Consider the following 17,119-nt stretch of genomic DNA (forward strand, 5'->3'; position numbering starts at 1 on the left):
CCCGAGCTATGCACCGAACAGTCACTTTGAAAGGGGTGGGTGGGTGGGTTAGTTCGTTTGAAATCGAATTTGAAATTCTACCATGTAATACTTTAGTGGATATATATACATGCAGTTTGTTTTTCTTCGGGGTATATATATAGAAATGTAGATTGAAAAGAATCATATACAGAGCAATTTTTGTGACTTGGTGTGAACGTTCGTTAGATATTCATTTCCTAGAATATTTTTAGGCCTTTTCTCAGACGGTACACATATCACTCTCGTGAATGGCGACTCCTTGGTTAATTTTGTCATGATTGTGTGCAACACAAAGTGCTTGATTAAACTCCCAAGCAGTTAATGAAAGATTCGGTCTCGACCCTTCCGTCTAATCGATAGAATTAGTTAATCCAATCGCCTTTCATTTGCACTTTCTGGTAGAAACCCAGTTCTAGATAGAATTTCTGCTTTCTCTTTCATCAACAAATGTTGTCGTTTAATTAGATTGAAAGGCATTTTTGTTCATTAACTAAGAAAACCCAAAATAATGTGGACAGAGCGCCGAATGTCTATAATAGCATGCTCGCCCCCTATCGTCTGCTACGACGGGCGTCCATCTCAATCCCCAGAAGTGCTCAAACGAAAAATATAATTTAGAAGACGTCAATGAAGAAACGTAAAATTAAGTATACATTCATCAAAAGTTAATCATAGATCAGTGATTTACGGTCGTAGTCCAACCATCTTGAGATTTTGTTGGCAGATCTGTATTGTCCAAATGACCAGCTTGGAAGAAAAAAAATAATCATGAGGCACAGATGAAATATTGCACGTTGTTAACAGTCCCATATAGAATTTCGTACTAGTGCGAATTTATAATGTTAGAGGACTTTTGACATCCTAAAAACCACAATAACGCAAAATCGTTAATTTTCGATGGTGTGTAGTAACCGTTATTTTCGATGGTGTGTAGTATCCGTTATTTTCGATGGCGTGTAGTATCCGTTATTTTCGATGTGTAAACACATTTTAAAATCGCAGCGTTATTAGTGGTGTTACAAATGGCAAAACTAGATAATGGAAGCAAAAGTAACTTGTAACAACCTACAGACCAAATGTGATATTCTGAAAACTAGCTAGGTTTGGCATTTCATTGTGGTCAGGATTACTAGCCATAAAGATAACAAAACTGCCAGGCATAAATATTTAATAATGGAAAGAGATCCAATAGAAAAGTATTATCAACTGAAAAGGTACTCTAGTATCAGCTGTATGTACAATGTACAACACATAAAGACTGGAGTGAAAACAAATTAATTAAAGTTTTTCATTATGACAAAGTCCCAAAGTTTATGCCAAGTACACATAAATCAGATACAAAAGTAGAGATACTCAAATAAGATGAATCGTTTTGAACACATTGTAAAGATACTAAAGATACATGTATTAATTTATTACAACAAGAAATCGGAGGGAATTGGCAATAAATATATACATACAAAAGCATACAACAGTATCACAGATCATTATTCAACATTAAATTCTGCAGATACACCAGATCTTGATTGCAAATACACAATGTGGCATCAATGATCATCCATAAAGGTAAAAGATGACTACAGGTGGACACATTATATTGAGACAGATAGCAAGCATTGCAAGAAAGCACAAGACTGTTGAAGAACAATTCATTAGACAATTCAACTCATTCTCTATATAAAAGTCATTTCTCAAAGATCAAAAGAAGTGTGCTAACAAATTTAAGAATAGCAGTTTAATTCTACCAATATGCCACACACCATGCTTAATGGTGTGTTAGAACAAAGTTTCAAGATTTTCATTCAAGGTTACAGTTTAGACGCAATACTACATACAGAGTAAATTTTGTTCCCATTTTATTTTCACACATTTCACCATTACCCTAAATGGGTGATTTTATATCTGGGTGACTATACATTTACTAAAAGCAGCAAGACACAACTTTGGGTAAATTGAAATCTGGGTAAAATCATGTTCAAATATCGTTGGGTGAAAATAACATGGGGTGAAATTTCTCTTTATACAAGAATCTAAATGGGCTTGATTTTACAGCAAATATTTCTGAAAATGTGTAATAAATGTAAAAACATATATCTAAATGATAGAAATAAAATGAATAAAAAACATTGACAAAAAAAAAAAAGATGAACTTTATAAACCAACAAAATAATTTTCACCATAAAATAAAATCAACAGAGCAATGATAACAATTAACAACCTCATTCGCGATTGTCATATCTTTACAATCAACAATTCATATTCCCCTCATTTGTTAGTATCTTGTGAATGTAAACTTAATCCTATACTGAACTAAATCATATACAAGTATACGGAAGTGACACCACTGTATGTGCACTAATTCTAGCTTATTCCAAAATCTGTGCCAAACGATTGTCACGGATACTAAGCTCAGATCTAAATTAGCACCATCACTACTGCTCTCTATCACTGCTATACTATTCTACTGTGGCACATTATGAGCACCACTAACATCAGTACACATACGGTGTGCCACCCCTGAATTAATCTAAGATATAAAGCATGAATATCGAAGATATCGCCGTCTTTGATTACATGGATGAAGCTTTATTCCATCTACAGCAGTGGAGTTGTATATAACTGAACTATAAAGCATGCATATCTGTGTTTGGTTATACATGGGTTACATGGATGAAGCTAATCACGTCTAGATTTCTTCCACAGGAGGTATGATGCCACTGTCCAGGAGTCGTGTATATAGGTGGTGGTGGTTGTCATATAGATAGTGTGGAATCTTCCCGGCACAAACTTCATTATTTAAACCTGTAAATAACCCATAAAGATCAATCAGATTTAAACAAATGCAATTAAAACTATTTTAACAGCTGGGAATTCCAACAGAAATGAATTTACTAAATTTATTTATATATTGCGTGTTTATAATTACGATAAGGACTTTGGTATGTATGTTCCATTAAAATTAAAAGTGAAATAAGGTTTTCTAAAAACTGCAAATTCAATGAAATACATTTTTTTAAATTTATTTTACTCCACTGAAAAAAGAGCACAAAGTTTACTATTTTTGGATGGATTTTTTATTATTTATTGAAAGCGTGGAGATGTTATTTTTGTTAGCAACATCTGTAAGATGTATACATTCTTTTGACACATAGAAGGGTGTCATGATGCTTATTTTTGTGTCAAGATTGGTTCAAGGGTACACTTTTCTTTTCAAAGGACCTTGAAATTCCATTAAAATGTACAGGCATAAATTGCATACACTGGTGATTTATTACTAATTTTGTCCAAATTTGCATCATAAACATTGTGTATAAACACATTTCTGTCTGCAAATGAACTAATGAACACGGGAAAGAGAAAATGATTTTCACAGCCCCCCCCCCCCCCCAAAAAAAAATAAAGGGGGGGGGGGGGGGTAGCTGCAGCTCTAGAGAAAATATTGGGACAAATCTCTGATCTGTCCCAATATTTTGTCAGAGAGCTACAGTTCTGCAGCTAGGGGTAGAGCATCTAAAATGTAGCAAGTTCAAAATACTCTGAAAATTTACCATACCCCGTTACTTTTGTCAATTACAACTTATTCCCATAGTTTTGAAAAAAAATTTTTGTGTTTGTGTTCTACTGGAGAGAAAGGTCATTAATTGATATTTAACTAAGTCATTGATTGAAAATATAGTCCCCTGTAAGTAACAGTTCTTCAGACCCCATTTTAGCATAAAATTTTACAAGTGTAAGAAAGAGCAATGTGACATTATGACCCACATATTTCATAATTGAAGAAAATACATGCAGATATGATGCAGAATCATCTAATTTGTCTGAATTACGGCAAGAATCCATCCTTAAGGAATACATGTCTTAAGTTGTTTATACTATGGGGGTATATAGACAATGGAGGCATGGGATGATTTGTATAATCGGTAAAGTCAATTATACAGAAACTACTCCATGCTTCCATGTTTTGAATACCCTCTATAATACAAATTGCCTAGCCAGACATTCCTTTTATCTATACATATTTATAATTTCACTTGTATCTTTTTATGAATATTTAGGGTTTTATGAAAAGTTGAAACAGCATACTATTATTACTGACAAAACACTGGGAAATGTAAATATTAAGAATGACTGGTTTCCAATATTAATCTAAAATTATCCATTACAGGATTGTGATGGAAAAAGAGGAAATCAGATGAGGAGGAGGGCAAGACCAAAGAGGAATTGTGATTCATGCAAACTCAAAAATCCTCACGAGATAATTCAAAAGAAACCCAAATGACAAAGTGTGTTTACTGGCAAAGCCAAATGAAACCACATCTTCTAAAATCCTTTTCCTTTGTAGTCTACACTAATTCTTACGAGGTACATATTCCTGGGCTGTCTTAACAACCAGGCCTTATTTCCTGCTAATCAAAGAATGAAAAATAAAGGAGATATATGAACTGCTAGTATTCTAATTAACAGGAGTGATATCCTATTGCTCTGTAATGAACTGTCAATTTAAATGGTGTGCCACCATTGATTTTCCTCCTGAATCATTACAGAAAATTTTCACACCAATTAGCTCCTTCATCATTCAGCCCACTATGTCTCACAGCCAAATTATGACTCTTGATGAAATTCAGATGCAAAACAATTAACTGCATGGATCTGTGGGTCCTCTTTCTTTTCTGTTAAGCAAACTCCCATGGAATGAATTAGCAGACTGTTTTGTCAGCAACAAGGATTACTTCTCTTAGGTTGCAGACTGAATTGCATTAATGGGCTGAAACCTGTACATTGTCAAGAATGTCATATAGTTCCACTGTTTACGAAAACACACACACATACTAAAAGCAAACACATAACTTGTTGGTAGAGAAAAGCATTAAAGATATCCACTAAACTCAACAACATATGAAATACAGTGTAGTATGTGAAATGCAGTCAATTTCAGAACAGAATGATCTGTTTCTTTAAAATAACTGACTAGTCGTTTTTGCTAAACTGTTGCAGAATGATAACAAAGTGGAAACAAAATTCAACAGATCTACATTCCTTGAATCAGGCTGTGACCTTCAGGGTATTAACTAATAACTTCTCCCAAGTAATTAGAGGTCAGATAGAGGTACAAGCAGATCTGTGTAGTGATATGGCTATATACCTGTTACACTTCTTGCACCAAGACATGTTTTTCCCTCCTACATCTGAAAACTCTCAAATCCTACAAAACACAATTGTGGTATATTAAAATTTCTTCTTACGAGTAATAAAAATTGACAAAATAGCTTTTACTATCATCAAAAGCAAATGCTTCTCAGTATTATGTCTATAATAATGCAATTTCATTACTCCACACGAAATCCAATACATGTACAAGAATAACACATAGAGGACAAGTACAAATTGGACGAGAAATCTGACCTCACTGAGTGGGTAAAATTCCAGTAATAATATAACTGAAAACATCAAAAGGTACTTGGGGGTTTCCAAATACAATCACGCCCTAAGGTCTGAAAGGTGCACAAATAAGGTAGCTGTCTCCCTTAATGTGAGAGCCATACCTCATAAATATCAGAAGTATTTGGAATAGGAAAAAGCTCAAAACACTTCCATCTTGGTCAAAAGTAAAACTGAGGGATGAAAGAATTTGAATCTGAAAGGTATTCTAATAAAGAACTTCAAACTATCAAAGTCAAACCTTTAAAGGATTAAATGTTCTTGGAATTGGATTAACTTTAACCAAAATGTATAACCTTGACCTTAACACATGTTCAAATTGAAGTAAAGTAAGATTTGGACCAGAGGTCATGACAATTTTCTCTGAAAAGTAATCGTTCATGACTTAAGAAATGAAACTTATAATTCTTTATTTGATGCATGTATCAAACAAAAAATTGGACAGAAAACTTCATCAATGCGCATAGCGCATTGATGAAAAAGTTTTCCATCCAATTTTTTGTTTGATTAGAGTATCACAAACACGTCCTCAATTTTCATTTTGACAATCTCAAAAATTATTGACCAGTATTATTTTCTTTTTACAATTCTTGATATTCACACTTGATAAGATAACAGAACTACCAATGGCCTGCTTTATTTAAGTTTCTATTTGTAGTACAGAAGGTGGGACTTGGAAGTCCCATGTGGGTTATCAAAATCTACAAAAGATAGCATCCTATTGCCACTCCTAAACAAAAACAAACCATTTTGGGTCATCACTTGGATGACACTGTGAAAATGTGATTAATTTGTCATAAATGTATTCTGAGTAACAACTAACTACGTAAGAGCTGGCAAAAATTCTCTGACTTAACTTGGATGTGTAATATGGGTGATCAACAATGTGTGCGATTGTTCTTATACAATGCAATTTCAGAAGGAGGACAAAAAACATACTCTTGAACAAATTTACACTGATTTTCTATGTCAATTTTTTTTTATTCCTTCATTTTCTTTTAAATTATCTATCATCTACATGATTTTGAATCTGCATTAATTAATGTGTTTATTTACGGACCAAAGTTATTTACATTAAGTAAAAACAAATGCTTCTGTTCTTTTGTTTAAATGAAAATCATGGTTAAGTTTTATACAGTAAAAAAAATCCTATCTCTCTTATTCATAATTAGTAACAGATCCAAATTCTCCCCTCAAAAGTTGATTGCAATACCACAGAAATTTGATTTCGATTAAGATTAATCTGGGTTATGGAGAGGCTTGTATTTGGTAATCACCCTGGAAGCCCTGGCATCAGCCCCCACTATCAATGCAATCAAATGCTATAAAGTCTTGCATGTATTTGGTAATCTATCTTGGCCTGCACTCCAAGTTATTTGGAGTTTTAGCGATATTCATTTGATAAATGACTATCTTGTTTTCACAAAGACCAGTGATTGCATTAACAAACATTATTAACTTAGAGACAAAATTCCTGCAATTTCAAATCTTATGACTTCATTTATGATTTATAATGGAAGTAAATCTCACAATTTTCTTATTTTTCGTCCATCAATAGTTAATTTGAATTCCTTATTTATCTCTGTACATTACCCCAAGATCTGCAACTCTGCTCTCATAATGAATACTGTAATTTTTTATGACATAAATTCTGTCTTTGTTTTCTCAATTACAGACAATTGGACCTTCTTTTATTACAGACATTCAAAAACTTGTCTTAGTACAGGCCATAAATCAATTCAGATTCTGTTTCATTTATTAATTTGTCATGAATTTTGGACACTTAACAAGAATTTCTACCATGCTCCAAAAATCGTGATGGGTGTACGGAATAAACACTGGGCTGGAATTGCAATCAAAGCTAGGCAATACATCATAATTCATTATTACCCATCCAATCTAAAACATAGTCAGTCCTAATAAAATGTTAAAATAATAGTAGCATTTCTGGAAACTTCTAATGAAGGCAAGAAATAATGACTTTTGGGCCAAATATGAGAATTATCTGTTGAGAAATGAAATTCAATAGGGAATAGAGTTATAAAGTATTGGTGTACAGACTAATTCAATTAGAGATGCTAACCTAAAATGAGTGTCTAAGTCAACATGACCAACAGTCTATCTGTAAAGTTATACTCAAACACCAGACAGATGAAAACCTCTGCAAATCTCACTCACTCAAATTAAATGCAATCAAAAAATTTAGTTTTCCATTAAAATGTAAATAGGGATGTGATCACATACGAACTTTAGGGCTACAAGTAACATTCGAAAATCAGCATTCTGTAACAATCCACTTTTATTTGTTAATTGCCGACATGAAAACTGTCACTTTCAACATTTGGGGAAAAAAAAACCCCACTTATCATTTTCTGCCTATTTACTGTAAACAAGCCTTTATTTGTGTGCGGGAAATTTTCGGGAGAACTTCATCATCTTGAATATTTCTCACTGCAAACTTTAATGTTTCCTTTAGTGTTTCTTGTATGTTAATTTTAAAAAGATAATCTCGGTCTTGAAAATTAATCGCCACACACCAGTTCATCACCAGTAAATCGTGAAATCAAGTCACTGCGAATATAAGTTGGTTTACAGTATATTGTACTTAATAGTCACTTGAGTACAACACAACAGACAGGAACCTAAGATTATAAAGTACATATTTTTACAGGACAAACAGAAGAATCTTTCACCTACAAACTGGCCTTTAACTGCGGCCATTCCCTTTTCTACGATCTTTATCAACAACTCAAATTGGCACCTCATCTCACTCCAACCCACCCTTAGGGCAACCATTCTGATCCCTAAATCCTATGGCATGTCATTTGTTTACTTTCCTAGAACCTCTTATCCTCAAGTATTTTCAAATCTATTAACCCCAATAACAATTTTGATGGACAAAATACAAGAAAGAACAAATTAAACAAACAAATGCAAAAAAAAAAAGATTCCAAAAGACATGGACATCACTTACACAACGAAGTGTTCAGTATAATGATGGTGCAACTGGTGCATTTTCAAACTGTGAGAGCTGGATGTTGTCTGTTTCTTGTGATCAAAAGTGACAATCATTACTTCTAGGTTTCTCAATTAGTAGAATAGATCTAGCTTTTCTTTTATCATTGACTTTGGCCAATAGATCTTGGTTCAGGTCATGACACACTATCTAGTCACAAGCAACCATTATAATAAATATGAAAGTCAAATGACACTTCATTTCATAATTATAGTCTGGGAAAAATAAATCTACATTCCTTCTTTTTTTGATAAGTTGTCATATGCAATCATTGTGCTAAGTATGAGCTTTCAATGTCTTGCTATTATGAACTCATGGCCTAAACTAATATTTTCTACCTCTTTTATGTCACCGAAAATGAATATTACGAGCATATGGTTTTTTGGTCGGTCTGTCATGTTACAATTTTACCTTGTAGATCAGAACTTTTCTCAGTATGCAAGAAAAAGACTTCACACTTAAAGAGCTAAAATATCAAGGTCATTGCTATGAGACTGCTAAGGTCAAGTAAAATTGCCACAGTTGAACAAGGCTATGGTAAGCTATGGAGATTTTGTGTTATTTTTTTTACTATGACAATCGCCAAATAACCTTGACTCAGGGTCGCAACATAATGTTCGATTATAAGCAATGTGCCACGCACGAGTGTATAATGTCTCTCTATTACATAGTTATGGCCAAGACAACTATTTTTAACCTTTTTAATTTGTGACCTTGGCCTTATCTAAATGACTCTCTTAAGAACCTTTGTGCCAAGTAAAAGCATCTAGTGTCTTTTCATTACACAGTTGTAGCCCAGACAAATATTTCTCTAGTTTTTTTTTATTATTTGTGATCGTATACCTTAGCCAAATGACCTTGGTTGGGGTCATGACAAATTGTTTGGGCATAAGAAATCTTTGTGATGAAATATGATTTTCTATTATCTTTACCAAGGAAGATATATATATATATACACATGTATTACAATAGGTCAATTAAGTGATCTAAGTATAAACTACACCCAGTCTGAATAATCATTGATCTGCATTGTAATTATATCAGGAACTATTCACCAATACTCGGATCATCCATTTTGTTTGGTCTTTTTTCATATATAATGTAGTCTGTGTACAAAGGTGACCATGGTCCACCAATAGGTGAAAACCAATGCTTTTCATTCATTTTTAAAACAATGAATTTTAAAGATATATTACCAAGCTTCTCAGCCATCAGGGTGATGGTGTTGAGGGCTCGTGGGATCTGTGACGTGTCTGATGCCATGACTTCAATTTCTCCAACCTGGTACCCAAAATCTGTTAGATCTAAGTCAATAGTGCATTCTGGGAGGAAGTAAGTTTGCCTCGTTGTTGTAAACTCCACAAAAGGTTCTAAGTTCAGTCTCTGTATAACTTGGTTGATTGGTACATTACTGAGGTCTGCTCTATGGAAATGGTTGACTAAAAAATCTACTATCTCATTACTTTTTGTAATTTCTTGATATTGGGAAGCTAATTTTATTAATTTTCCACTTACAACCTTTAATTCCCAAGAGCCATTCCTTTGCCGTAGCCAGCAATCTTTTAAAGTGAGGGAATAATCTGGGTTGTCATAGTATCTGTCAAGAAAGGCCCTTTCCTTATGAAGTTCAGCACCAAACTCTACTAGTTTAATCTTGGTGTCTGCTGTGACTTTGAACTTTCTTTCCACTTCCACAGGATGTAGTTGAACATCAGAATGGCTGGTGACAGACTTGTCTGATTTGGGGTTTAAATCTGTGATGACCTTCTCCTCATTTTCTTCTAAGGAAACACTGGGATCACCAGGACATAAATACTGTTGAGTATGGGAGGTGTCTTGATTCTTCTGGACGCTTTGCTTAATCATTTCTGATTGCAAGGACAATGGAGATTGAACAGCTTCAGTCACCACAGCATCTCTCTTCTCATCTGTTGAAGTTTCAGTACCTTTGTAGACTTTTTCGTAAGACAAGAACATGGATGAGGCACTAGTAAATTCATACAGGGAGCTGGATTTCTTTGTACTCTCTCTGTTATCTGAAGAAGTTGTCAAATTTCTGTCCTCACAACCATTCATGACAATGCGCTCTGCTTCTGGTCTGCCCGCCTTCTCTTCAAATCCTGAATCTTCTAGTGATTGGGATATTTGAACTCTGTTCTCCATACCTATAGTATTGTCAGAACGACGGAGCTCTTCCAGCAAAGCCTCAGAGTCATCCCTTACAACTTTGTTACCTTCCACATTTTTCACCACATCTGGATTGCCATTCATGTCATTTTTGATATCCTCCAGTACAAACATTTTCTTTTTGTCTGGAGACTGGACTTTTGGTCGCTCTGGAAAGCTTTCCTTCCTCTCCAAATGATCGATAAAACTTAAGCTCATGTCCGTCTCCATCTTCAGGACTTTAATTACCTAAAAAACACAATAAAACAAACTTATGGAAGATGAAACTGTTCAGGTTCTTCAATACTTATATCTTCCTATATGCATCTTTTAATCTGTGTTTATTATAAAAATGTCTGTCTGTATGTTATATGCAGGACCATATTGAAAACTAGTGTTATCGCTAAATATGTAATCCTGGATAAATAAAGGTTTTATTATTATATTATTATCAAACCACTCAATATTTAGTATTTACTGAGAGCTTCTTTCAAAATACTTACAAAAATCAAATTATCTTGGATTTAACTGAACAATTAAGGTCTGTAGCACAGTAAATGCATCGATTTGAACTAGACTAGACATTTGTGGGGAATCTTTGTCTATTTATAGTTACATGTAAGGCTATAGTGTAGACTGACTGCTACCAATTTTACACAACTTCATTACATGTCTGTAGTTGAATACAGTGTACATAAATTCTATATGGGGCTTGAGCTTCCCTCGTCGAATATACTAGCCCAGAAACATATATAACAGAGAACTTCCCCAGGTCTTGTATTATCTTGAGGACCCGTTTTTCGGTAAAAATACACACCCTGATTCAAATTACGTAAACCATCTTGATAATGAAAAATATACCTTAAGTTCAAACCTTCCAAATCCTATCACAAAAACATTTAAGATACGTACAATATAAGTATAAACAATAAAATGCTTTCTTTGTTGTTTTATTAAGTATGAAGGTTGCAATCATGGCAGAAAAAATTTGCATAACCCACTAATGTGGGTTATACGAATTTTTTCTGCAATGCTTGCTACTTTCACCACCTGATACTACAACAACGAAAACATTTCATTGTTTAATTGTATTTTCAAAAGTGAAATTTATATCTTAATAGGCTGCGTTTACGGAATATATATGGTCTTCACATGATCAGTGTTAACAATGATACCTTAAGAAATTTGCAGTAGGTAAGAAATAACATCATGCTTGGAGCTGTCACACAATCTAAGCAACAAGAAGCTATGATAGCCATTTTAATTTTCTTGAAAATTGAAAAAGATCCTATAGTAATCTAAAAAAATCGGAATTATATCTGCCTGTATGTTTTTTGTGTGAAATACACAGCTAACATTATTCACATATTCCCCAATACTAGAACCAAAACATTCTGTGTATATCAAAAAACACTGCATAAAGCAATAGCACTTTTAAAAATTATGAGAAATGAATTTAAGGAGGTACTCTACATCGTCATAATGGCTGACTTCCTTTTAAAACAATTGGATGAAAAAATCAATATCAGCAATATTAGTTTGTTCCTTTTGGATTTAAATACCTAGCCAAGTAGCTCAGTTGGTTAGCATACCAACTGCTGAACTATAGGTCGAGGGTTTGAGTCCAGCAGGACGTAAAAAAAAATTTCAGATTATTTTCTACTAAAAACTGCATTCTTTGACAAAATAAAATAAATTAAAAAAAATTTTAAATTTCAAAATAGTGTTGTACATATCCTCCACTTTATTTCTCTGGTGTAGTATTCCTCCTTATAAACAAAACACTTGAGTTAATTTCATCATATTGAAATATAAGATTTACGACAGAACAGGAGCAGTGCTAATTTGGTCCACATAAGCCATAGATAAGTCAAAGTTTGTAAAATAAACCTTTGCATAATGCAAATCAGTCTAAAATGGGATCAGTTAGGGCTTCGTGATGTAATGAACGCAACAGTTGAGATTATAAGTTTGCCCAAATTCAGTTATAATTACTACCAAATCAGACCCAACTATCAGACATCAAAACTAGAAATTCTTCCAAACAAGTTCTCCTGCATTTTGCTTTTCTAATGAAATATCAATCATAAATGCCAGCAGTCACTTGAAGTAGGAGAAATTAGAGGCTGCAATTTGTGAAAACGAATTCTTGGACTAATGAAAACTGACACACCGCTATAGGCACAGCCATCAAAACTTGATTATCGCATGATGCATACTGGTGTCGAATAATTTGTCAAACTCTGTTTGCCATTGTACAATAAAAGAACTTAAACTATATCAGTTTCACATGCTAAACATTTCCATATATGTATTAGCACAGTGAATTCTTCACAGTTTTAATAATAATCAACGTTGTTTGATTGTACCCTTATGTGTCATTTTTTTCTTAAAGCTCAACCCTCATTTAGAATGAGTACAACAACATAAAGCGAAATTTGCTTTAAAACAACATGGTTTATTTTCCTCTGTTCTCATCATTAAAAGTCAATCTCTGATCAAATGACACGCTATATGCATGATTATCTTGAAATCAAAGGCAATCTGATGAGGCAATTATTAATGAGGACTTACAGCCTGAAAACAAGGGTTTTAGATTACATAATAAATCTCAGAATTATGACAGCACCAACAATTATGTTGAAATAAAATTGCAAATGACTCTCTCTAAATCTACACAGACAGCAGTTGTCTCTCTTTGATTACTACAAAATGGAAGCCATGAAATGTCACATGCTGAGCTAGAAAAATAGATATTCCCAATTGTTCTAGGAGTTTGATCATGACATGCTAAAGTCATATAGTCAACTGTTTCTAGAATCTACTCTCCAAACTCACAACTTAAAATATATCAGAAACTCCACAGACTAGCAGAGACAGCTTATATAAAGATGGAATTCATAGACATATTGCCTGTTGCTCATTTCCATGTTTACGTATTTTAAACCTGAAAATGTGGCATTCAACTGGACGCTCTGCTGTCATGGTTGGTATAGGAGTTAAATTTCTCTAGATTTGCAGACAGTCGACCAATTTTACATCCACAACTTTTCTCAAGTTTGAAACAATCAATCATTGAAGTTTTACCATCGATTTAACGTAAATGTTACCTTCTGCTAGAAAAAAAATATTAATTCAAAACCAAAACTCTACCATTACTGATCCCTAACTATTTGTTGTCTATGGTACTGTCTCAAATTAATACCCTTCCATAGATCAAGCCATATAGATGCCAGAACTGATGAGAAATTTCCTTACCTACACATAATGCTACACTAGTAAAAAAAAAAGTCATTCTGGTGTTGTTATGGCCAGCTAGCCTACTGATCTGAGAAACCAAGTTTAAACATGCCAAAACAGATTATGAAAGGGATTAAGAAGGAAGATCACATGTCCCATTTATATAAATAAACAAGGATTATCTAGTGAATAGCAGATTATCATCTTTTTCCCCATTGTTTTCAGAATATCTCCCTGCAGTGATGAAAACATCTGATCTGGATAGTTACCAAGTACTGCACATGTCACCATAAGAATGTTTCCACAAAAACGTGAAAAGACTAACACTCAAAATCATCAGGTTTATTCCCAAATAAATAAAATCTAGGAATTTAATCAGTACAATATATCATGAACTTACAAGATACAAATTGTGACTTTAACTTTGCACTTCTTAATTCTGATGGACTAGTGGGGATATCAATGATTTAGAAAAATTCTCCTCAGTGATATATACTTGTCATCCTATTGGTACTGAGAAACCCCGGTACTCGAGCTTCCTGATGTCATAAAACAAGCCTATAGATTTAATTATTAAGTATATTCTCTAATATTCACTGATATCTAAATTCCCCGATGTAAAAAAGATGATCTACAAATACATTAATTGATCTTTCTAAAGATATAATAGGACTCGATTAAAGCTTGGAAAACTATGTAAATGGATAGTATGTGAAAATGAGCCACAGATATGTGAATTTCAGAGAATTAATGAGAAAACAGATTTCCAATCACAGCATAATTGTCAAATTTGAAAAATAATTGCATAGTGAAATTACCAAGATTTCTGTTTTTAATTGCATGCGCAAATCCTTACCCTTTGCAATTTCATGACATTGGAGACATTTAATGCTTTCCATAAAACGGGTTCAAATGATAAAGTAGGGTGGATATACATATAAATGCTTTCAAACTCCAAGACAAACCCAAATATATCAATTAACATAGACTGTAAACCTATACACATGACACCAGTCATTTGTTAAATTTTTTATCTTCCAAGTTTGGAGGAAAAATTTCTGAATTAAACATCCATCACTGTTTGTTCTCTAAACATGCAACAGGTGACAGAAACATTAAATTTTAAAAGGATAACCAATAAATGCAGGTATGCACAGATGAACCAAATTACATATTTATTGCCTTTTTAAAATTTTGTCCAAAAAAGAATGGATTGATGATTGAACTGAAACTCGTCAAATGTTTCCATGCTAAGTTCTTGATGGCCTTCAAGTCCGTGCATAATATACTGACCCAAAAATCAGAGAAGTTAATCAGTTTGGGAAATTTTATAGTGAATATATTATTTATTTTTAGCATCTAAGGTAGTCGATGTGCGAGATAGTGGCAGTAAATTTTGTTTTTAATTTTACACAAATTGCATACCATTCTGTGATAAAATATTGACAACGTTGATGAAGTAGTATTAGAACCTTAAAGAAAAAGAAAAAAACTCGACCAAAATGCATCTTCTGATTTTCAGTAATTGACCTGGATGATCAGCTGAATGACATACAAGAATACAGGTAGTGAAATTCAGTTCTATAAAGCCACAACTTCTGAGTTGCTTTGTATAAAAAGCATTTGGATTATTTAGTATGTGTATCCCCTTATGGATGCTGTGGGTGGTGGGTGGGGTGTGTGTGATCGAAATGTGCAAAAAACATTTCATACCATGAACTGCAACTCTTGTAAAAGACTGTATGTGAACTGGTGTGACATGTACAAGTCACATACTTAAAATGGGCAGATATAGAAAGCGTGGGTTGCAACCCCCCCCCCCCCCCCTTGTGCCATAAATGGTAAATTTTTGCAATTTTGGGGTTCTTTACCCACCCCCTTTTTTCAAAACACATGTGCACTCAATTTTTTTTAATCTTCCATTATAAATCAGAGATTTTCACTACAAGAAGCTAGGTATACAGGTTTCTCAATATCTCAGTTAAGGAGGTATACAATAAGTTAGGTACACAGGTTTCTCAATATCTCAGTTAAGGAGGTATACTACATCGTCATAATGGCTGACTAATCCCTTTATAACATGAATGAAATATAAATATCAGCAATATTTGTCTATCCTGTTGATTTAATTGCCTAGCTGGGTAGCTTGGTACTACAGGTTAATGTGTTGAATGCAACTCTGTTTATCTCGAGTTCCAAGTCCAGCAGGAGTTTTAATTTCCCCCCAGAATACTTTCTACTAAAACTGCATTTTTTGACTAAATAAAGTAAATTTAAAAGTTTTTAATTTCAAAATATTGTTGTACATATCCTCCACTTTTAATCCATATCATATTTCTCTGGTGTAGTATTCCTCAAGTCATAATGACAAAAGTGTGGAAAAAGTGAAGGAAAGTCCCCCCCCCCCCCCTTCTCCCCCCAGTATCACAGGGAGAGGACAGTATACAACATTTCCGACTTTATATTGAAGCAATTAAAAAGATCCACCACTCTACAAAAAGATGCATTGTTGGATTTTCAAAATTTGAGACGCTTTGCAAAGAAATATACATAGTACATGTGTTTATGATGACTGTGCCCTTGATCTATTTCAACGAACTTCATTACCAGTGATCATGGTGATAGTTTGTAAAGTTTTTTTTGTGGAGGAACACTGGTTTTCTACATTTGTTACATGCCAGAGGAGGAATTTAATATCTCTGTAATTCCTAAACATTAGAAAATGCTAATGAATAAGTGTTGTCCCTCCAATGCAGAAAATCATTACGCTCAGATTTATGCTGAAAGCTTTGCTATATTCCATAACGGTATTACTCAGAATAATTAAGTTGACTGAAATGCACTCACATTTGCAAGATTAAATTCTGAAGTTCTGCATACTAATACACTGTAAAATGATTTTCCTATAAAAGAACAAGACCCTAACATTCTTTTATGCAAAAACAGAGAAATTAAACTTCTTTATCTGACTCAGTGAGATCAATACATTAACCAACACGTAACATAATAGTTTAAAATTATAATTTAGCATGCATCAGATCACAAATTATCTCCCCCAATGCATTTCTTTGTAAAAGTGTTACCTAATTGATTAACAGTTCAAGATTTGGGTTGAATTGATATTTTCTCTAAATGCTCAATGTGTGCCATACCACAGTGTATTGATTCAGAAAGACCCCGATCCTTGATGACTGCAAAGTTTAATTAACAAGCCGCATAATCCATACATAAATAATG

At 33.6% G+C, this 17,119-nt stretch overlaps 1 protein-coding gene across 3 annotated transcripts in view; it reads right to left on the reverse strand.

Moving 5' to 3' along the window:
• Window positions 1-1,172: 1,172 nt before the first annotated feature.
• Window positions 1,173-17,119, reverse strand: part of LOC130047314 (uncharacterized) — a 32,142-nt gene continuing 16,195 nt past the window's right edge. For all 3 annotated transcript variants that reach the window (XM_056141992.1, XM_056141998.1, XM_056141986.1), the window contains exons 2-4: window positions 9,673-10,891; window positions 5,165-5,224; window positions 1,173-2,823 (exon numbers count right to left, since the gene is read on the reverse strand). In XM_056141992.1, the coding sequence (XP_055997967.1) occupies window positions 5,202-5,224; window positions 9,673-10,873 (1,224 nt within the window). In that variant the 5' untranslated portion in view covers window positions 10,874-10,891 and the 3' untranslated portion in view covers window positions 1,173-2,823; window positions 5,165-5,201. The remainder of the gene's footprint in view (window positions 2,824-5,164; window positions 5,225-9,672; window positions 10,892-17,119) is intronic.

Source organism: Ostrea edulis, chromosome 1 (assembly GCF_947568905.1).
Source record: "Ostrea edulis chromosome 1, xbOstEdul1.1, whole genome shotgun sequence".
Classification (NCBI taxonomy): domain Eukaryota; kingdom Metazoa; phylum Mollusca; class Bivalvia; order Ostreida; family Ostreidae; genus Ostrea; species Ostrea edulis.